At 38.8% G+C, this 20,065-nt stretch overlaps 1 protein-coding gene across 1 annotated transcript; it reads right to left on the reverse strand.

Annotated features, from left to right (window-relative positions):
• Window positions 1-11,189: 11,189 nt before the first annotated feature.
• On the reverse strand, window positions 11,190-19,453 carry LOC147997978 (endogenous retrovirus group K member 19 Env polyprotein-like). Its single transcript, XM_087601392.1, has 2 exons — window positions 19,176-19,453; window positions 11,190-14,244 (listed from the first exon to the last, which is right to left on the reverse strand). The coding sequence occupies exon 2, from the start codon at window positions 14,241-14,243 to the stop codon at window positions 12,531-12,533; it is 1,713 nt and encodes a 570-aa protein (XP_087457518.1). The 5' UTR covers window position 14,244; window positions 19,176-19,453; the 3' UTR covers window positions 11,190-12,530.
• Between the last annotated feature and the right edge of the window lie 612 nt (window positions 19,454-20,065).

Here is a 20,065-nt window from a genome sequence, read left to right on the forward strand (position 1 = left end):
CCATTAATAAACCCTCCCCACCACATACTCCTCTTTTTTTCTAAGGGGGTGCCTCCCCAACTCTCCCACTCATTCTTGACTCACCCCTCTAGAATCACTGTTCTCTGAATTGCTCTTCTCTGGCACGTCAAGCACCTAAAGGACCAAGTGCTTCGCCTTCCACTGGTGTGAGATGGGGCATTTCTCTGCTACATATGTAGGGTATCAGACCATGTATATTCTATGGTTTTTGGTTAGGGCCATGGGAGCTCTAAGGGGTCTTGTTAATTGATATCATTGTTCCACCTCTAATTACAATCTCCTTCAGCTCCTTCAGCCCTTCCGCTAAATCTTCCATTGGGATTTTCAGGCTCAGTTCCATGGTTGGCTGTGAATCTGTATCAGTCTGCATCTGTATCAGTCAGGTGCTGGCAAAGCCTCTCAGAAGACAGGCAGATCAGACTCCTGTTTACAAGCACATCTCAACATCAACAACAGTGTCCGGTTTGGTGTCTGCAGATCTCTGGATGGCCTTTCCTTCAGCCTCTGCTCCATATTTGCCTCTGAATTTCCATTAGACAGGGACAACTCAGAATATATTTGAGATGGGTGAGTGGTCCCATCCTTGCACTGGGGGCCATGTCTATCTACTGCAGGTGGTGTCTTCAGGTTCAATTTCACTGTTGTTGTGTATGTTGGCTAATGTCATCCCTGTTGGGTCCAGGGAACCTGTCGCATCCTTAGTATCTGGGACATTCTAGAGATTACACCCTTACCACTGAGTTCATGCTATGTGGCTTTATTTGTGTTTGGGTTACGTCACTGAAGATGATATTTTCTAGTTTCATCCATTTGCCTATGAAATTCATGAAGTCATTCTATTTAATAGCTGAATACCACACCATTGTGTAAATGGACCACATCATATCAATCTGTTTCTCTTTTGAGGGACATCTGGGTTCTTTCCAGGTTCTGTCTTTTATAAATAAGGCTGGTGTGACCATAGTGGAGCATGTATCCTTGTTGTAGGTTTGAGCAAGTTTTGGGTATATGCCAACCAATGGTACAGCTGTGTCCTCAAGTAGTAAATACTATGTTCAATAATCTGAGGAACATCCAGCCTGGTTTCCAGAGTGGTTTTAAGAGCTTGCAATTTCAACAGTGACAGAGTGTTCCTTTCTCTCCACACCCTTGCCAGTGTCTGTTGTCACCTGACTTTTTTAACTTAGCCATTGTGACTGGTATGAGGTAGAAGCTCAGGATTATTTTGATAGGCTTTTCCCCAATGAGTAAGGATGTTGAATATTTCTTTAGGTGCTTCTCAGCCATTCAATATTTATCAGTTGAGAATTTTTTGTTTACAACTGTAGTCCATTATTAAATAGTGTTATATGATTCTCTGGAGGATAGGTTATTGAATTTTTTGTATATATTGGATATTATCACTCCATCTGATATAGGATTGGTAAAGATCTTTTCCCAATCTCTTAGTTGCTGTATGGGACTAATGACAGTGTCCTTTGCCTTACAGAGTTTGAAATTTTATGAAGTTCCATTTTTCAATTTTTGATCTTAGGACAAAAGCCTTTGGTGTTCTATTCATGAAATTTTCCACAGCACCAATGTGTTCAAGGCTTTTCCCTGCTTTTTCATCAGTTACTTTCAGTGTATCTGGTTTTTTGTGGCAGTCTTTAATCCACTTTTACTTGAGCTTTGTACAAGGAGACAAGTATGTATTGATTTGAATTCTTCAACATTCTGCCCTTCAGCTGAAACAGCACAATTTTTAAAAAATGCTATCTTTTTTTCCACTGGATGGTTATAGATCCTTTGTCAATAATCAAGTGGCCATAGCTGTGTGGGTTCATTTCTGCATCTTCAATTCTATTCCATTGATCTACCTGCCTGTCTCAATACCAATACAATACAGTTTTTCATAACCATTGCCGTGTAATAAAGCTTGTGCTCAGGGATGGTGATTTCCCCAAAATGCTTTTATTTTTCAGAATAGTTTTCTCTATCCTGGGATTTATTTATTCCAAATAAATTTGCAAACTGCCAATTCTGTTTGTGAAGAATTGAGTTGCATTGTTGATGGGGATTGCATTGAATCTGTAGGTGGCTTTTGGCAAAATGTCCATTTATACAATATTAATCCTGCCAATATACGAATATGGGAGATATTTCTAATTTCTGAGGTTTTCAATTTATTTCTTCAGAGACATGTGTTCTTGTCATATATATCTTTCACTTGCTTGGTTAGAGTCACACTGAGGTATTTTATATGTTTTTTGACTATTGGCAAGTGTGTCATTTCCATAATTTCGTTCTCAGCCTGTTTCTCTTTTGAGTAGAGACAGGCTAATGATTTGTTTGAATGAATTTTATACTCTGCCACTTTGTTAAAGTTGTTTATCAGGCTTAGAAGTTCAATTGTGGAATTTGTGGAATCACTTAAATATACGACCACATCATCTGCATATACTGACATTTTGAATACTTACTTTGCAATATGTATCTCTTTACCTCCATTTTTTGTCTAATTATTCTGGTGAGGCCTTCAAATACTGTATTGAAAAGGTAGGGAGAGAGTGGGTGTCCTTCTGTAGTTCCTGATTTTAATGGAATTGCATTAAGTTTCTCTCCATTTAGTTTGAGGTTAGCTACTGGTTTGTTGTATATTGCTTTTACTGTTCTTCAGTATGGTACTTGAATTTCTGATATTTCCAAGAGATTACCATGAAGGGGTAGGTTCGATAAAATGCTTTCTCAGCATCTAATGAGATGATTGCTTGTTTTTTTCATTGAGTTTGTTTTTGTAGTGGATTAGGCTGATTGGTTATTAGGTTCTGTATATTAATCCATCCCTGTGTCTCTGGGATGAAGATTAATTGTTCATGATGGATCGTTGTTTTGATATGTTCTTGTATTTGGCTTGCAAGAAATTTACTGAGAATTTTGGCAAGGATATTTATGAAAATATTGGTCTGAAATTCTTTTTCTTTGTTGGCTCTTTGTTTGCTTTAGTTATAAGCATAACTGTGGCATCAGAGAAGTAATAGTGGTCCTTCTATTTCTAGTTTTTGGAATAGTTTGGAGAATATTGGTATTAGGTATTCTATGAAGTTCAGAGAGTACTATGTACTAAACCTTACTCGTCCTGGGATCTTTTGGTTGGGGGACATTTAATGACTGCTTCTACTACTTTATAAATTATGGGAGTATTTAGATGGTTTATCTGATCGTGATTCAACTTTGGTATCTTGTATTGTCTAGAAAATTTTCCATTTAATCCTTACTTTCCCGTCTTGTTAAGTGTAGGCTTTTATACTAGGATCTGATATTATTTGAGCTTCCTCATTTTCTATGGTTATATCTCTATTTCACTTCTGATTTGTTATTTTTAATTTGAATAGTAAGGATTTACCTATCTTCTGGATTTTTCAAAGAACCAGCTCCTGGTTTTGTTGATTCTTTGTATAATTCCTTTTGTTTCTACTTGGTTGATTTCAGTCCAGAGTTCTATGATTTCCTTCTGTCTAGTCCTCTTGGTGTATTTGAATTTTTATTGTTTCTGAGATTTCAGGTGTTCTGTCAAATTGCTAGTGTGTCATAGCTCGTGTTTCTTTGTGGAGGCTCTCAGAGCTATGAGCTCTCTTCTTAGTATTGCTTTTATGTGTTTCCAAGTTATGCCTTCTTTTTCATTAAATTCTAAAACGTCTTTAATTTTTTTCTTTATTTCTTCCTTGAACAAGTTCTCATCGAGTAAATCATTCTTCAGCTACCATGTATATGTGGGTCTTTGGATGTTCTTGTTGTTATTGAAGACCATTCTTAGTCTGTAGTGATCTCATTGGATGCATGGGATTAATTCAATCCACTTTTATCTGCTGAGGCCTGTTTTGTGATGGATCATATTGTCAATTTTGGAGAAGGTACCATGTGAGACTGAGAAGAAAGTGTCAGGACCCATTACAAGAGAAGCTAATAATTACCAGGCCATCATCCTGAAATGGACAGCCTCGGATTATTTTATAATCCACAACTGGTTCACCCTTATTAAGAAAGGCTACAAGGGATTCATTTTGGGAAAGTTTCCTGCTATTAAAGTGCTATTCCTGTTGTTATTATTAGACATATATAACAATCATTGAGTAACAGCACACCCCTTTGGAGCAGATCTCTGCTGGCCTATGAAGTTGTACTGTCCCGTAGTGATGCTATACAGAAAAGTAGATGAATTCTTTAGTCTTAATAATGATCCTACCAAAAGTCGTAAAAATATGTCAATGGTTATTAAGCTCTTTTATAGTGGGTCTGCTAGAGGTCTCTTTCTAATAGTCAAAATTGCAATGACAACTCTGCCAGTCTCCTCGGTGTCACCAGTTAATTGTCCTGAGATAGAACACAGACTTTCTCCTACTCAGAACACATTCCAAGAGGTTGCAAACCAGTTATCAAGAGTCATAAAAAGAGAACAAACGATTTGTTACAGGTGCAAGGACAGACGATAAGATGATGACTGGGTTTATCTATATGTAACTTCTCTATCAACTATGGTTTTGGATCTTCAGGGAGCCTGTGGAGCTGACACTGGTGATTAATGTTTAGCCAGATAATTACTCCGGATGGAGATTCATGTAAACATTCTTTGTTGCAAACTTGTATTTCAATTTATGCTTTGATCTTTCATATGAGCTAGTGATGAACTTTGTAACACGTGATCATGTATTCTGAAAGATATTTAAGTTCTGAGGACAAATAAAAGACACACTGAAGGACTGAGAGAGAAGGACTGAACTGGAAGGACAGAGACAGATGGACTGAGCTGAGGATGGGCCGAGCTGAAATGTCAGCTTTGAGCTAAGGAGAACTGAGCTTACTAGAACTGAGGCAAAAAGGTCTGGGCTGAGAAGAAATGTAGAGATGAAAAACATATGTAACATAAGAGAGCAATCTGCAGAATGCAGAGGAAAAGAGGAAAAAAGAAGCTGGAAAGAACAGAAGGTGCAGGCAGGTTTCTACTTACCATGGGACAGAAAAGGTCATTTCTTAATAGCAATGCAGGCTTAGTCTTGTTAAAAGGAACAAGCCTTTTCTTTTACAAACTTGGGTTTAATTCACTTAGCATTAAAAGTGTAGAAGCGATTTCTTTCTCTCTGTAATAGTTATTGGAGTTCATCATTCTGCACTGGTCCTTGGTCTTTTGCTCCTTATGCATATGTAAGTATGGATATCTGCGTAAGTATGTAATTATGAGAATGTATGCATGTGTGTGTGTGTGTGTGTGTGTGTGTGTGTGTGTGTGTGTGTGTGTAAGAATGTAATTGTGAGATTGCATGTAAGTTGGGCCCAACTGAAATGAGTGGTAATGTATGAATGCGCATTTATTGAATCCAGGTGTGAAATTATATGTTTATGCATATTTGACTATGTAAAAGTTTTTACTTCTGTAATTGCTATGCACTTCTCATTGTTTAATGTCGTTTATTGCACCAAGCTTCTCCCTAGCCTGTTAAGCAAGAAGCATAAGGACAAAAGGGAAAAGACTCCAGCAAGTAATCCTCTACTTTATCTCCTGCTGTTTTAGAATGAGGTGGTAAGTGCCAGAGACTGCAGTTTCTGGTCTCAGAAGGCAGACCAGTTACAGTAGAAAGCATAGTGACTTAGACATATATAAGTAAATCAGATACAGTTACATAGTAACTTAGAGTTAGATAAGTGATCTTATTATTATATAGCGACCTGAAATATCTTGTAAGACAAAATCTTACCACATATCTCATAAGACAAAGTCTTAACCTACGCTAACACTCTTCCTCCTCAACTGCCTCAGGAAGAACCTACAGGAGAAAGAAGATAAAGCTTAGGGCTGTCCCATGACAAGGAGGTGTATTATTTGTTTTAGGATGAAATGTTGTATTGATGCTTGTTAAATATATTTGGTTCATACCTTGTTAGTTTCTTTGTGTCTTTGCTTAGTTTCTCTTTCCATGTTCTGTCCATTTATAAGAGTGGGGTATTGAAGTCTCAAACTATTATTGTATATGGTATAATGTATGCTTTGAGCTTTAGTAAAGTTTCTTTGATGAATGTATATGCCCTTCAATTTGCAGCATAGTTAAACAGTATTGAGTTTTTCTTGGTATATTTTTCATTTGATGAGTATGAAATTTCCTTCATTGCCCTTTTTCATTACTTTTGCTTGAAAGTCCCTTTCATTTGATATTAGAATGTTTTCGCCAGTTTCTTTCTTGGGAATATTTGCTGGGAAATTGTTTTCCCCCTATTTCACTCTGAGGAAGTACTTGTCTTTGTCATTGAATTGTGTTTACTTTATGCAGCAAAATTATGGGTCATATATATATATATATATATATATATATATACACACACACACATACACACACACACAGTCAGTTAGTGTGTGTCTTTTTATGTAGAATTGAGTAATTTGATGTTTAGTGATATTTGAGACCAATTTTTCCTTTTTTTATTAATTTTTTGTTAGATGTCAAATTATGTTTCTGTAGCTATCTTCTTTAACTTCTTTTATGATTTTTTTCAAAGTAGATTATTTTCTTGCTTTGTGTGGGGTGTTGTTTCCCTCCCTGTGCTGGGATTTTAGATCTATTATCTTTTGAAGGAGTGGATTTGTGGAAATATATTTTGTAAATTTGCTATTGTCGTGGCATACCTTGATATCTCCATCTATGTAGTTGAGGGTTTTTATAGTAGCAGGGGTGACATTTTTGTTCTTTTACGAACTGTGTGATATATGCTCTGGATTTGCTAACTGTAGAAGTGTCTCTTATGAAGTCTGGTGGATTTCTGATAGGTCTGCCTTTTTATGTTACTCGACCTTTTTCCCTTACTGCTTTTAATATTTTTTTTCTTTTATTTGTGCACTTTATATTTTGACTATTATGTGATGGGAGATATTTCTTTTCCGGTCCAATTTTTAGTAGCACTTTATTCTTTTCATATATTTAAGATTGTCTCTTTCTTTAGGTTAGGGAACATTTTTAGTATAATTTTGTTGAAGATATTTACTGGCCCGTCAAATTGGGAGTCTTCATTCTCTTCTATACCTATAATCCTTAGATTTTATCTTCTCATTTTGTCTGGGCTATCTGGGATGTTTTGGTTTAGGAGTTTTTTTGAGTTTTTCATGTTTTGACAGTTGTGTCAATGTTTCTATGATACCTTCTGCCCCTGAGAGTCTTTTCTATATTTTATATACTGTTGTTTGATGCTTGCATTCTTGACTCCTAAACTCTTTCCCAGGTTTTCCATATCCAGAGTGTCTCTCTTTGTGTGTTTTTGTTGTTATTGTTGTTGTTGTTGTTTCTGTTTAAATCTTTATGTCCTGATGGATTGTTCAATTCCTCCACCTGTTTGGTTATGGTCTCCTGTAATTATTTAAGGGATTTTTGTGTTTCCTGTATAAGGGCTTCTATCTCTTTACATCATGACCTGTATTTCCTTGATTTATGTCCTTCTTAAAATCCTTTAACATCATCATGTTAAGTGATTTGAAACACAAACATTTCTTTTTCTTTTCTGTTGTGTTGAGGGTATTCTAGCCTTGTGTTGGTGTGAGATCTGGGTTCTGATGATGGCATGTAGCCTTGGTTTATGTTGCTTAGGCTATTATACTTGCCTCTCACAATCTCATTATCTCTGGGTTTAACTGGTTTTACTGTCACTGACAATGCATTGATCCTCCAGTAAGCCTGTATGTCAGCACTCCAGGGAGACTAGCTCTCTCCTGAAGGATCTTGTGTGCCAAGAACTGTGGATCAGGTTCAGCTACAAGGAATAGATAGAAACAAAAAGTATCCTGTAACAGACTGCCCCTCTGTTCCTCAGTTCTGAGGGCTCCGGGCAGTTCCCTCTGAGAAGTGGTAGTCTCTCCTGTGCTCTTGAGTGTGTCAGCACTCCTGAAAGTACAGCCATTTCCTGGTGTGATCTGGGGACATAGAGATGAGGTACAGGTTCAGCTCTGGAAACATAGTTTTGGGTCCTCTTGGTATTTAATTTTTCACTGAAACAGCTCAGAAATGAAATTTGACTCCGTGACCAGTCAGCCCCTAGGAATCATCATCTCTTTATATCTTCAGAGATGGGACCACAAATGAATGGCACCTGGAATTTTTACATGTGTGCTATGAATTAAAATTAGGTATCTTATTCTTTCAGGTCAAATGTATTCCTAGCTGAGATAATTGCTCAGTCAACAAAGAATTGCTGTTGAATATGAAATAGACTATCGTTGACAAATAAAAATGTTTAGGCAATTTCATCTAGGTCATTGAATTGTAATATATTTATGAACTCACATAATTACTTCATGATGTTTTAACCAATGCATGGAATGCATATTCTTTAAAACAAAGAATAGTATAAAGTTTATTTTTACAACATAGTGAATCATGAAATAAATAATAAGTCTCCAATAGTGTACCATGCTCGATAATAGTGGTATAGATTATGAATGAATAAAAAGTATTTTGAGCTTTCTTTTATAAAAATTGCGTTAAGATATAAGAAAAAAGACGGAGGTGAATGCATAAATCAGTGTATTGGAGTTGATTGTATGCAAATAATTGAAGAATCTATCTTAGAAATAAGGTCATGGAGATTGTCCTAAGGAAGTGACAGTTAAGTTAAATTAGATGAAAAATAATTGAACTATATTTCGGGCAGTATTGCAATAAATATAAGGTCCATAAAAGTAAAAAGCTTGACATATACATAAAATAAATGAGAAAGTATTTTGTATAGATTAAGTGATGGAAGAGAGGACCAAATAAAGCTGAAGCTTAGGCAAATGTCAATATGGGCTTACAGAAACAATAAAAGAGATATAAATTTTTATTAATTGAAAATGTCTTAGAAATCATTGAAGAGTTTTAAATAAGTTTGTTTACCTCACTATATATATAGGAAGGGACTCAGTTTACTTACGTATTATGAAATGATACAGAGAATGATTTGAAGGATGTTTTTGAAGTCAATCTGGAAGTAGTGTCAGTGATAATGAAAAACATTCATATCAGAGAGCTACATTGGAAATTTATGTGTTTGTTAGTAGACTGATTATGGGGAGGGCAGGAAGAAAAGAAAGACAATGTCTTGTTTTGAGCAAATGAAAATATGTTGGAGTTATTTACTGTGATGTGGAATATTTCACGATAAGTGTATTTAGGAGAATTTTAAAGGAATATATTTTAGATCGATTTACTTGAAGATGCTTGAGAGAACCTGTAACTCACTAGAAATTGCTATCTACTCTTTAAGGTTTGGTGATTTAAGCCATTACTCAGACCATTAATTAATAGCTGTTATATTAAAAAAATTACTTTAATAGATGTATTTTTTCACGTTATATCTGGTAGTTCTTATTTCATTAAAAGCAAATCTATGCTTACATTACATGCTTGTTTAGTACATGCAGACAAATAATTAGCTCCTTTACTTACCACAAAACATTTGGGATTACAATTAGCATTTAATCCAACTTTATGGGAGGTGATACAGAATTTTGATTAGAATATAATAGCTCATGAATGTGAATTTCACAGAAAGAAGTGATTTGCTCATATTTTGTAAAGTTACAAACTCTTGAAGTGTAAAAATATATAATAAATATCTAACGCTTGTACGTTTTCTCTTTAGTATTTTAATGTGTTATGATATTCATGCAAAAATTCCTTATCCAGATGATTTTTAACTATAATATCCAGTACATTAAACATATGCACAGCATTTTACAACTATGAATAATATATGCTTTGAGAAAATTTTCATCAAATGAGCCAGAAGTTCTTCATGACTTCAACACAACATGGCCATTGGGAACAGAATAAACCACAAATAAGGAAATGCAGAAAGTGATTGACACCTGCAAAATTCTTAGTTTTAAATTTAACAATTATGCTAGTTGTGGGATAGAGCTTTGAAGGTAGAGTCAATGACAGGAAGAAAAATACTGAAGAAGAGTATTTAAATTGAATTTTTACTAAATTAAAGAAAGCAGTGGATCTGAAGGTAAGCTACATTTTAAAAAATGACCCTGTTCTTCTACCACTATTTATTCAATGTTATGGTTTTTGTTCCTATATTATGTTTCAGAAACATATCAATGATTCTCATTATTCATAAATAAATTTACATGCAGTTCAACTGATTTAATATTCCACATTATCTTAATGTTCTTCTATATCTTTAGATATTAAAATTATAGAGAATTATTTTGACTGAAATAAAATTTTATTTTTTCTTTATCGTATGAGAGAAGCAATTATTTACAGAGAATGGATACCTGATATTTTCTAAATAATGTCAATAGACGTTTAAACCATATATATATATGCTCAATCATTATATATATATATATATATATATATGCTCAAACATTTATACTTTATCCAAATGAAATTCATAAAATGTTACTACACATATAGTACATAAAGGGAGTGATATATATAAATAGTAATGTCACCTATGCAGCCATAATCATCTATTATTCCCATGATGAAAGCCAATCCTAGGAAGAGAAGGTGGAACAGACATATTGCAGGATAAATCAGCTTCATTCAAAATGAAGATTGAGCTGGAAAGTGATTTGAACTAAGTATTGATAGAATAATGTAAATAAGTTTAATGTTATGAGACCTGGATTTCCTGTCATGGTTGCCTTATCCCTTCTTAACTCGGGCAGTCACATTTCTGCTCTGTTGAGTGACACTATCTCCACCTTCTCTGCCCTCACATATTTCAGTTTGTCACTTGGTCCTCAGGACATCCTAATACCTGGGGATGCATTTTTCTTCTTGGAAATTTGAAATGTTTGTATTTCCTGACTTCGGAGACAGCGTTAAAAACAAATGGGAAGTGAGTGACATACATACCATAACTCTTCTGTGTTATTTCCGAAATTGGAGTTTTTCGAGGAAGGGATACTTCACGTGAGCAGAAAGGAAAGGTGCTGCTTTGCCGCGGTCGGCAATCTTGGAGGTTCCAAGTATCCGCGGGGGGACCCCTGTTGAGGACACGCGTGGAGCGGAGACGGGATGGCGAACAGAGACACAGACACAGAGAGAGTGTGGTCAGCTGTTGCAACTTTACTGAGAGAGCATCAGACACTTATACACAATTTTCATTGCATAACAATCTTGGACCATGGCCAAGGACATTTGATTTTTCTGCAAAAAGGTATAGCTTGCTTTTTTTTTTTTTTTTTTTTTTTTTCAGACGAGCTGCAGTCAGCCAACCTAGTCTAGTTTTCCGTTTGTCACATCAAGGAGGAAGTTTCAGGGGACCGCAAGTCTGGCATATCTTACGCCATCAGGTCTCTGCACCTAGTTCTATCGCTCTAGTTGACCCTTTGATCCCATCTTTGTTAGTCCTGTAGTTGTACATCCAAGGCTCGGGGCAATAATATTGCATGCCTGATCCCTGTCTAAAGTATCTGATGATCTGTGACCTTACCTCCCATGTCTCTTCTTCTGAGAGCACACACCAAGGAGGACGGGCTCTTGCCAATCTTTCTTACCAAGGCAGTGACAAATACCTGACCCTATATTCATCCTTAGTAACCCACCTATCAAAATTCAAATCATATTCTCCAGTATATGGTAATGGAGCATCCGTTGGTCGATGCACATATGGTCCCCTGTAAGTACCTGGTTGCCACTACCTGTTTCTATACTCTGTAAAATATTCATAGCCAACCCAAAGTTCAAGGAATCATTTCTCAACAGTTCTACCAACACCCTAATAGAAGAAGCATCACTATCCTTATAAGTATAATTCTTTGCTAAATCTTATCTTTCCTTATCTATAAGAGAAGACATAATCTGCAACCTTGGAGTCCCTGTCATCAGAGGCTCTGTCTGCTGTAAAGAGGAAGCAGGAAAGCTTGTGGTATTAGTGATCAAAAATAGATCACGACCTTCTGTCCTATTATTAAAGGAATCTCTGTCTTGCCAAGATCATATTCAGAATCAAACAAAGAAAAATAAAGAAATAAGTGCCGACAACGATCTTTCCCATGACCCAGATGCCCATCAGCCCAGAGCCAAGTTTGCAGTAGGGGGCAAGTCCAGGTGCACATCTTCTTGGAGTCCGCCGCATGCAAGCAGGGGGCTTAACCACGTGTGGTGCGAGCCCTCGAACCGGCTCCCACTCAGTCGTCATGTCTGCCCCGGAGCTCGGTTATCTCTGCTGCAGGCATGGCAGTTCCTCCTTTTTTTTTTTTTCAAAAAGCACCAAATTGAGATCTGCTTGAACCTGGGCAATGGAATCTGCAAAGCATCGGAATACAATTGGGAAGATCATTAGTACAACAACAAGTAGTAAAATCCCAACTCCAATAAAAATAAAATATTGTGTCCAATCGATTGGATTTAATGATTTAACTCCATCCGCAAAGGATCTTGCCAATCCAGAGAGGTCCACTGCATCTACATGTTGCTTATTCATTTCTGTGATTAAGGACGTCAATTCCTGAATATTATAAGAAATGTTATCATCATCCCATATGCCTAGCAAATGTGATTTGGTCCTTTCCCATTTTCTGTAGCATTATAAGGTAAAGGAGTAACACAAATAAAATCATAATTAGCATGACAGCGTGTGGCCATCCTAGTCTTAATGTTTACAACATCTTGTCCTAATTCTAATACTACCTCTTCTAGGGCATTTAATCTAGTTTCTAATTTCAAATCTATAATCTTCTGTTCTGATAATGCAAGGGTAACATTCTTATGGAGATCATTAACAAAAGTGGCAGTCTGCATTTCCTTAACCAAAGCAGTAGTAGAAACAGCAAAAGAAGTAACAATAGATATCAAAGCGGGTATACCTAGAATTAAGGCTGCTACAAATCTTTTTGCCCTAATCAAACCCGTAGCATACCTAATAGTCTGGATGGCAGAATCATCAAACCATGGCTCATCTCCCAAGTCTACTGGTAACAAAACATAAGGAGGTCTCCTGACAATCAATATAACAGATCCAGATACAGTGGAATCAATGCAATTAGTCAGCTTGCATGGTGTACACTTAATACTAAAAATAGATTCAACCTTATCTATGCTAATCAATTGTGGAAATCCTACTAATATTGCATAGGGATAGGTAACACAAGCAGAAACTGAAACAGCATCATAATCAGCAGCTCCTGGTTTCTTCAGCAAAAGTTTCTCACTAGAAGCAACCAGTCGGAACAGTTCTGGATGTTCTATCAGTGGTTTGTTCTGTCTATCAGGGAGGTCCGTGTGGAGTGGCTCCCAGAACCATGTCGGTTCTACCCACCCCGCATCATACCATCTTTTGATCGGTTTTCCAACTGGAGGCACGTAGTTCCCATAAAGTTTTGAGTTGGTGGAGAGATAATTATTCTGATCTTTATCAGATGAGGACATGGAGAAGTCCCAGAGAAGTCCAGCAGCGCCTAAGGTAGAGAATCTTACCCCATTGTCAGGGAAGGCACATGGAAGCCAGCGCGGGAAAGCATTCTCATCTCCCTCCCAAAGGGCGTCCTTTTTAAATGCTGCTCTGCAATGGGGGTAGCGCGGCGGAAGATTCTTTGCTGTGGTATAATGTTGACTTTTTTCTTCTTTATCACACATGGTGGTCATCCACAATTCCCACATACGCCGCCCATTGCCCTTTCCATCTGGTTTGGTATTGTCCAAGGTGGGGGTATCTGTGTTAAACACACTTTTTCCTACTTGAAAACAGCCCACTGGCACTGAAGGGGAGAAAGAGAAGCAAATGGGCAGAGAATCGGACTTTCCCTCAAAATCTACATAACCCGAGCTGTTCTTTAGAAGGTGAAAGTCAGGCGATCCCCCTATCACTAATGTTTGATTGGTTAAAACCTTGATGTGATCCGACACCTCCCACCCTACAGGATGTAATATGGGTGGCTTTGGTAAGTAAGCCCAATAACTTTCCCCTAAAGCGGTGGGCGCACTCATGACTGCAAGCATAGCCACAAACAGCAAGGTTGCCGTTTCCGGGGCATGTGCAGCCTTCAATACTTCCTTTGCCTGAGCTGTCAGGGTTTTAAGTTGCGTCCACGTCGGCGTCTGGCGTGGTTTTATTTTTGGCTCTAGGCGAGTCGCCTTGATCTTTTTGGCCAGGTTCCGCATTATCCGGCGGTTCGGCCTCTTGCGGCGTGGGGGACGGATGTCCGTTTCCTTTGGCTGGCCTGATGAGTCTGTCTGGGACCCAAATTGGTGATTCGGCATTCTGTGGGAAAACACAAGCATAGCCTCGTCCAGAGGCAATTAACACATCTGGCCCCTTCCATAGGCCAGTTAATTGGTCTTTCCATCTGACCAGGGGTTTAGGAGCACTCTCCTTCTCTGTTCAATGTCTTTCGGCGGCTGTAAGCCCCTGGTTATCTGTATTTACATTATTCAAACGAATAGGGAATGGCTAAGCAAATGATGGGGAGTTGTATACTTACCTGTTGACCTTAACTTTTGAATCTGTGCTTTAATATTCTGATGCATACATTCCACAATGGCTTTCCCTTGTGGATTGTATGGAATTCCTGTGACATGGGCTATGTTCCACTGTTGATAAAAATGCTCTAAGGTTTTTGCCACATAGGCAGGTGCATTGTCAGTCTTTATTTTCTTCGGGATACCCATGTAAGAGAAACTCTGCACCAGGTGTTGTATTACATCTTTCACTGCCTCTCCCGTTCTGGCAGAGGCAAACACCATGTGTGAGTAGGTATCCACTGTGACATGGACATAACTCAATTTTCCAAACTCTGTTATGTGAGTCACATCCATTTGCCATAAAATGCGAGGTTTTAATCCTCGTGGATTAACTCCCATCTTTAATGCATGCCCCCAATCTGGACAATGAGGACAAGATTTAATTATTTCTCGTGCCTGTTCACGTGTAACTTGAAAATGATATCTAAGTGCAGCAGCATTCTGATGATGTAGATCATGACTCTTCTTAGCTGTCTCTACAGCCTGCATGATTTTTGTTAGTGAATCTGCTAAAGCATTTCCATGGGCTATAGGACCTGGAAGCCCCGAGTGGCCCCTCACGTGCCCTATAAAATATTTATTTTGTCTCTGCTGAATAGATTCTTGTAACTGTTTTAATTTGAGATAAATCTTGGTTCTCGGCGACAGGACTGCCATTTCTATTTCCGGAAACAAGTTAAATATATATTTGGAGTCTGTGTAAAGGTTGAAAGCCTCTTTCACTTCTCTAAAAGCTATTAAGACTGCTTCAATTTCAGCCTGTTGAGCTGAATACCCTGCATTCTTCTTAATAACGGGGTCCCTATTTTGTATACACACCACTGATCGTCCATTTGAGGACCCATCAGTGAATATATTGATTCCATCTTCTAATGGAGTTTTAGAATATCCTCTAGGGAAAATCACCTCATTTTCTAATACAAAAGTTAAAACTGGGTCCTGAGGTAAATGGAAAAATATTTTCCCTGTAAAGCCAATTAAGGATATGATCCATTCATCATTTTCTTGTAATAATTGTTCCAGTTCACCTTTATTATATGGGATGACAATATTATGTACATCTCTTCCAAATAATTCCTTAGACCTGTGTCTTCCCTTGATAATCAATTGAGTGCATAGGGTATCATAAGAAACCAAAACTTTATGCGAAATATGAGGTAAATGAATCCATTCCAATATCCCATTCTGCCACAGGCAGGCTGTGGGGGTATAATTAGTTTTTAGAATGCACAAGGACCACTCTTCAGCAGGATCCAAGCGTTGGACACTTGCTAGAGTCAATTTTTCATTTACTTTGTTTAATGCCTCACAGGCCTCAATAGTCAATTGTCTGGTAGATATGGGGTTAGGATCTCCATTAAGTATCTCAAATAATGATTTCAACTCTCCAGTAGTTATTTTCAAATAGGGTCTGATCCAATTAATATTACCCAAAAGCTTTTGAAAATCATTCAACGTTCTTAGTCTATCATGTCTTATCTGTAATTTCTGATATGTTATATTATTACCTCTAATATTGGTAACTAAATACTTCAAATTATCATATTTCTGAATTTTCTCCTCAGAGACAATCAAGCCCAATTCCTCCAAAGCATTTACAAGGTCAATTAATTGGTGGTCCACTATGGCCCTCTGAGGGTGGGCTATCAATATATCATCCATATAATTAATCATATATGAATTTTTATAGTTTTTCCAGACGGAAGAAATGGCCTTATCCACAAATTTTTGACATAATGTGGGACTATTTTTCATCCCCTAGGGGAGTACTTTCCACTGATATCGTTGATAGGGTCGTTGGTAATTTGAAGAAGGAACACTAAAGACAAATCTCTTACAATCTTTAGGATGCAACTTTATATTAAAGAAACAATCTTGTAGATCTATAATTATTACCTCCCAGTTCTTGGGGACTGCCACCGGGGATGGCAGTCCAGGCTGGAGGGCCCCCATGTCATGCATGGTGCTATTAATTGCCCTTAGGTCTTGTAGTAATCTCCATTTACCTGATTTCTTCTTTATAACAAACACCGGAGTGTTCCATGGGCTATTGGTTTCCTCTATGTGTCCTAGCCTCAATTGTTCCTGGACTAATTCCTGTAAAGCCTGTAATTTTTCTTCTTTCAGGGGCCATTGATTGAGCCATACAGGCTGGTCAGATCTCCACGATATTTGATCTGCGAACAGGTTGCCCTCAATGGCCCCCATCAAAAATCCTGTTCTGCTGTGACCAATTTTACATCCATGTCTTTCATAATGTCTCTTCCCCAGAGAGTAAATGGTAATGTAGGTATGACATAAGGCTGTATGCTACCTGTCTTGTTCTCATGTTCCCAAATCAGAGGCTCACTGCTTCTTGCTACTCCTGAGGCCATGCCTAAGCCCTGCAGGGAATTCTCTGTTTGATGGACGGCCCAATGAGAAGGCCAGTCTTTTCCTGAAATGCATGTCTTATCTGCCCCTGGGTCAAGAATGCCTACAAACTTTCTACCATTAAGATAAATAGTGAGCATTGGCCTGCTTTCCTTGATTTCTTTGACCCAATGTATGTGGTCAGTAGATCCAAACTCTCCCAGTTCTCTTTCTGACTGGAGCACTGGATTGGGCAGCTTTAAATATGGCAAGAGTAATATCTGGGCAATACGCTCTCCTTGGTGTATGATGACTGTATGTTTGGTTGCTTTAACCATAATTTTTATTTCCCCTTGATAATCTGCATCTATGACTCCTGGAAGGACCTCTAGGCCCTTCTTATAGTTGGAACTTCTTCCTATAAGGAGCCCTGTAACTCCCTCTGGTAGAATTCCCCTTACTGCTGTAGGGACTGAAACCGTCCCTTCTTCCATAGAAATGATGACATCGACCTTGGACGAGAGATCTAAACCCGCGCTTCCGGGTGTAGCTCTCGGAAGGTCATGAATAGTGAATGGAATGGCCTAGGGGTTTAACTCCGAGGTTTGACCTTTATTTTCCTCTCTTTGTACGGGGCTGAGAGGCTGCCCCTCATCTAGTTTTTTGTTTCTTCCTCCTTTTTATCTGTAATCAAATTTCCATCCTTGTCATACTTTGATCTACACTCACTTTTCCAATGCCTGCCCTTCTTGCAGCGCGGGTACAGGCCAGGAGGGGGGCGTTTGCCCTCCCCTTGACCTCTTTTGCAATCTTTCTTTAAATGTCCCACTTCTCCACATGAGTAACAAGTGGGGCCAGAGTTGCCCCTAGCATTTTTTCCTCCATATGTTTGCTTAACAAAGGCTGAGTACTTCTGTCCTCTCATGGCAGCAGCATAGGCCATCCCCTGTACCACTGCAGGGGAGGCATCTATGCAGGCTTTGACATAGTCCTGTATACTTCCCATTTTTCTCACTGATCTTATAAGATCCTGGCATAGTGAACTAGCATTTTCCCATGCCAATTGCTTTAAGAGCGTTTCAGCGCCTTCTCCTGGGGGCATCATTCTGTGGATAGCTTCCTCCAGTCTAGAGACAAAGGTCTCATAGGATTTCTCATTTCCTTGTTTTATTCCTGCCAAGACAGTCTTTTTTGACCCAGGAGGCGGGATTGCTCTTCAGGCCAAAACAGCGTTGGTAGTAACCTCTTTTAGGATAAACTTGGGTATTTTTACCTGAGAAGCAGGGGCAACAATTGCTCCTGTCCCCAGCATCATCTCTAAAGTTACGTTGGGACCCTTTTTTCCTGAGGATTTTTGTACATTTTCTTTGCTCTTGTCTTCATATTCTGTCCTCCAGAGGATATAATCCCCCGGGGAGAGAGTTGCTTTGGCAGTCTAGTGCCAGTCATGCGGAGTTAACCATTGGCTGGCCACCATGTCCACTATCTGTATAGTGTAGGGCGCCGAAGGCCCCATGGTTCGTACTGCAGCTTGTAATTCCTTTAATGTTTTTAGGGGTAATGGTTCCCATGTGGGGGAATCTTCATCATCACTGTCTCCTGTGTAGACCACTGGGAAAACGAAGGAGATGTCACCTTGCTCTCTAGCTTGAGCCATGGCCCCTGCGAAACCCACTGGAGGTAGTAGTTTTCTGTGAGGGGCTGGTATTGGGTGTGCTTTAGATCCCTTGGATCCCTTTTGCTGTAAAGACCAGATCATCATCATGGTGATATCTAGCTGCCTCCTCTTCTACATCATCCCAATCCCCTGGGGAGAGGTCATCGTCATCATCCAATCCCAAAAGGTTCATCTTTGGGGGGTCTTTCTTAACAAGGGGTTTATTAGTTCCATAAGTCTTTTCCTTGACTTCCTTAACCTTAACTTCAGTAACATCATCATAAGGCAAATCATACACTGGTTCCTCAACATCCTTCTCTGATTGTGCCTCAGCTGATAACAAGACCAAATCAGACTGTTCTGTCAAGATTTCCCTCATCTGTAACCATATGGGATATGCCTGTTTAGGAATGGTTTTTTCTCCATGCTTAACGGTGTATCTTCTCATTTCTCAACCTAATTTCTTCCAATCTTCTAGATTTAAACCTTTTTCTTCTGGGAACCAGGGGGAAACCTTCATGAGGAATTGATAAAATTCTACAGCAGTACTTTCCTTGACTTTGAGGCCTCTTTCTGCTAAGAGCCTCTGTAATACTGAGACAAACATTTTTTTGTCCTTTTGAGCCCGTTCCTCCCATAATGAGTGACTCACCCTCACCTACCTCTTCTCCGTAGGCGGGACTGCAGTTCCCTTTGGTGAGTCCGTTCCGCTCCTGTAGTGATTGCAATTCTAAAGCAAGAAGATAAAAGACAAACAGGAAAAACACAAGACAACAGCATGCACGTGTCCGGGGGTCCCTGTTCGGGCGCCAGCTGCCGCGGTCGGCAATCTTGGAGGTTCCAAGGATCCGCGGGGGGACCCCTGTTGAGGACACGCGTGGAGCAGAGACGGGATGGCGAACAGAGACACAGACACAGAGAGAGTGTGGTCAGCTGTTGCAACTTTACTGAGAGAGCATCAGACATTTATACACAATTTTCATTGCTTAACAATCTTAGACCATGGCCAAGAACATTTGATTTTTCTGCAAAAAGGTATAGCTTGCTTTTTTTTTTTTTTCAGACGAGCTGCAGTCAGCCAACCTAGTCTAGTTTTCCGTTTGTCACATCAAGGAGGAAGTTTCAGGAGACCGCAAGTCTGGCATATCTTATGTCATCTGGTCTCTGCACCTAGTTCTATCGCTCTAGTTGACCCTTTGATCCCATCTTTGTTAGTCCTGTAGTTGTACATCCAAGGCTCGGGGCAATAATATTGCATGCCTGATCCCTGTCTAAAGTATCTGATGATCTGTGACCTTACCTCCCATGTCTCTTCTTCTGAGAGCACACACCAAGGAGGACGGGCTCTTGCCAATCTTTCTTACCAAGGCAGTGACAAATACCTGACCCTATATCCATCCTTAGTAACCCACCTATCAAAATTCAAATCATATTCTCCAGTATATGGTAATGGAGCATCCGTTGGTCGATGCACATATGGTCCCCTGTAAGTACCTGGTTGCCACTACCTGTTTCTATACTCTGTAAAATATTCATAGCCGACCCAAAGCTC

The sequence above is a fragment of the Rattus norvegicus genome, chromosome Y (genome assembly GCF_021556685.1).
Source record: "Rattus norvegicus strain SHRSP/BbbUtx chromosome Y, alternate assembly SHRSP_T2T, whole genome shotgun sequence".
Lineage (NCBI taxonomy): Eukaryota > Metazoa > Chordata > Mammalia > Rodentia > Muridae > Rattus > Rattus norvegicus.